This window comes from Scylla paramamosain, chromosome 40 (genome assembly GCF_035594125.1).
Source record: "Scylla paramamosain isolate STU-SP2022 chromosome 40, ASM3559412v1, whole genome shotgun sequence".
In the NCBI taxonomy this organism is placed as follows: Eukaryota; Metazoa; Arthropoda; class Malacostraca; order Decapoda; family Portunidae; genus Scylla; species Scylla paramamosain.
Window position 1 is genome coordinate 12,899,104 of NC_087190.1, and position 2,500 is coordinate 12,901,603.

At 41.7% G+C, this 2,500-nt stretch overlaps 2 protein-coding genes across 2 annotated transcripts in view; one reads left to right on the forward strand and one right to left on the reverse strand.

Annotated features, from left to right (window-relative positions):
• The window catches only part of LOC135092476 (uncharacterized), a 6,826-nt gene extending 4,697 nt beyond the window's left edge, over positions 1-2,129 (forward strand). The window contains exon 4 of the mRNA XM_063991023.1: positions 377-2,129. Coding sequence (XP_063847093.1) covers positions 377-787 — 411 coding nt within the window. The 3' untranslated portion in view covers positions 788-2,129. The remainder of the gene's footprint in view (positions 1-376) is intronic.
• Positions 1-2,500, reverse strand: part of LOC135092475 (beclin 1-associated autophagy-related key regulator-like) — a 32,220-nt gene that overhangs the window by 23,434 nt on the left and 6,286 nt on the right.

Below are 2,500 nucleotides of genomic sequence, written 5' to 3' on the forward strand. Positions count from 1 at the left end.
TAATCCCTTATAATCCCCTTGCCAATATCCTTAATCCTTTATAATCCCTTTGCCAATACCCCTAATCCTTTATAATCCCTTGCCAACGCCCCTAATCCCTTATAATCCCTTGCCAATATCCTTAATCCCTTATAATCCCTTGCCAACGCCCCTTATCCCATATAATTCCCTTGCCAATATCTTTAATCCCTTATAATCCATTGCTAATATTCCTAATCCCTTATAATCCCCTTGCCAATATCTTTAATCCCTTATAATTTCTTGCCAACATCCGTAACCCCTTATAATCCGTTGCCAATACCCCTAATCCCTTATAATCCCTTGCCAATATCCCTAATCCCTTATAATCCCCTTACCAACGCCCCTCATTCCACAGGTAGAGGATTCAAACGCCAACGGACGCGCGCGGTGCTTCCCCAACGAGTGCCCGCAGGAGGGAATGGTCCTTATGAACGCCTCCTGCCACGCCTTGACTGACTCACACGCAGCCACGGCCGACTCCAGCTGCTACAGGATCGGAGAGGTGGGGCCGTGTGATGCCGGGAGAATTATCGTGGACTCCAGCCTCGCCGTGCCTATCTGTCTCACTACCCACACCATCTTCTCTGACGTAGTGCTCGGTTGCCCTAGAGGAAGCCGCCGTGACTTGTTTGGCCGCTGCAGGACTGTGTTTGAGGCGTTTATGAGCAATGTCCCGAGGTTCAGTACGCGGAGGCCTGGTGGTTCCTCTGTGTGTCCGCCCGGGGAGTTCTTTGCTGGGGGCACGTGTCTGAGGATCATTGGCTGAGTGTGGGTGGTTGCTGGGGTGTTTGTGGGTGTGTTTTGTTGTTTGTGAGTGTGTTTACGTTGTTGTGGCTCAAATTTTCTCGTTTGTGATTTTTGTTTTTTTTTTTTTTTTTTTTTTTTTTGCTTTTTCAGGCGGATTTTTCTGTTTCTTGGTTGCTTGCCGGGTCGATCTTCTCTTGTTTCTGGTTGTCTTTGTTGTTTTCCTGCTCAATCTTCTGTTTTTCTTGTTTTTTTTTTGTTTTGTTGTTGTATTTCCACTGTTTTGTTAATGTTTTCTAAGCTGATTTATTTATTTTTTATTTTTTTTTTTTATTCTTCGTTTTGTTTTCTGGTTCAATCTTCTCATTACTTCTGGATATTTTCGTTGTTTTTCTGCTCACGGTTCTATTCTTGGCTGCATTTCCATTATTTCTGCGTTTTTCCTCTCTCTCTCTCTCTCTCTCTCTCTCTCTCTCTCTCTCTCTCTCTCTCTCTCTCTCTCTCTCTCTCTCTCTCTCTCTCTCTCTCTCTAAGGCAGGGAAACACGCACATGTTAAAAAAAAAAAAATCCCTTTGTTGCTAAGCATGAGCGTCTGGTGAGGAATGTACGATAGTTGTGAAATTTAAAAATGGAGCTTAACCCTTTGATAAATTTGTCTACTGCACATAAAAAAAAAAAAAGACGTTAATTTAAGAGACTGTCCCACAAAGAAATAAGAATAAGTTGTACAGGTGATAGGAAGCATTGATTAGCAGCGAAAGGGTTACGTACGATATTCCAGGTAAGGCTTTCCTCTCTCGCAATATGAAACGTTTGATATATATATATTCATTTTCCTTATTTTTTTCCCTCCTTATTTTCTTTTTTGGTAGCTGGGGGTAAAGGAAGAGGAAGAGGGGGAGGGGAAGGAAGACGGGGAGGGGGAGGAAGAGGGGGGAGAGGAAGGAAGACGGGGAGGGGGAGGAACAGGTAGGGGTTAATACCAGTTTGAGCAGCAAATTTTCCTTTTTATTTTTTTATTTATTTATTATTTGTGTCATAGCCTAAATCATACGAAAATAAATAAATAAATAAATAAATAAAAGGAAACATGATATACATTAGACATACAAATATATGAATAGAGAGAGAAACGAAGGAAAAAGGGAAGGAAGGATAAGCGGAGAAGAAGTGAAAGGGAAAAAGGGAGAAAGGAAGGGGGAAAAGGGAGAAATGGAGGGAGGAAACGGGAGGTACAATAAAAAAAAAGAAAGAAAAAAGGGAGAAAATAAAGGAAAGAGAGAGAGAGAGAGAGAGAGAGAGAGAGAGAGAGAGAGAGAGAGAGAGAGAGAGAGAGAGAGAGAGAGAGAGAGAGAGAGAGAGAGAGAGAGAGAGAGAGGAAAAAGACATTACAACAAAATTTTTGGAAATACCTGAATGACTCTGCTACCGTTCTGTGACATGTGATGCTTAGTAATGCAGGATGCACGCCCCCCCCACCAAACCCACTCACTCCCCCCATCACCATTTTAACGTACATAAACACGTAATTATCATACCTTAATGGTCTATTGTCGTACACTGGGAAGAGATGAGATATATACGTGTGTGTGTGTGTGTGTGTGTGTGTGTGTGTGTGTGTGTGTGTGTGTGTGTGTGTGTGCGTGTGTGTGTTTGAATATTATAGTTTTTTTGGCATATGTTTGTGTATTTGTAGTATTTTTTTTTACGAATAAATATGTTTTAGTAATAAAT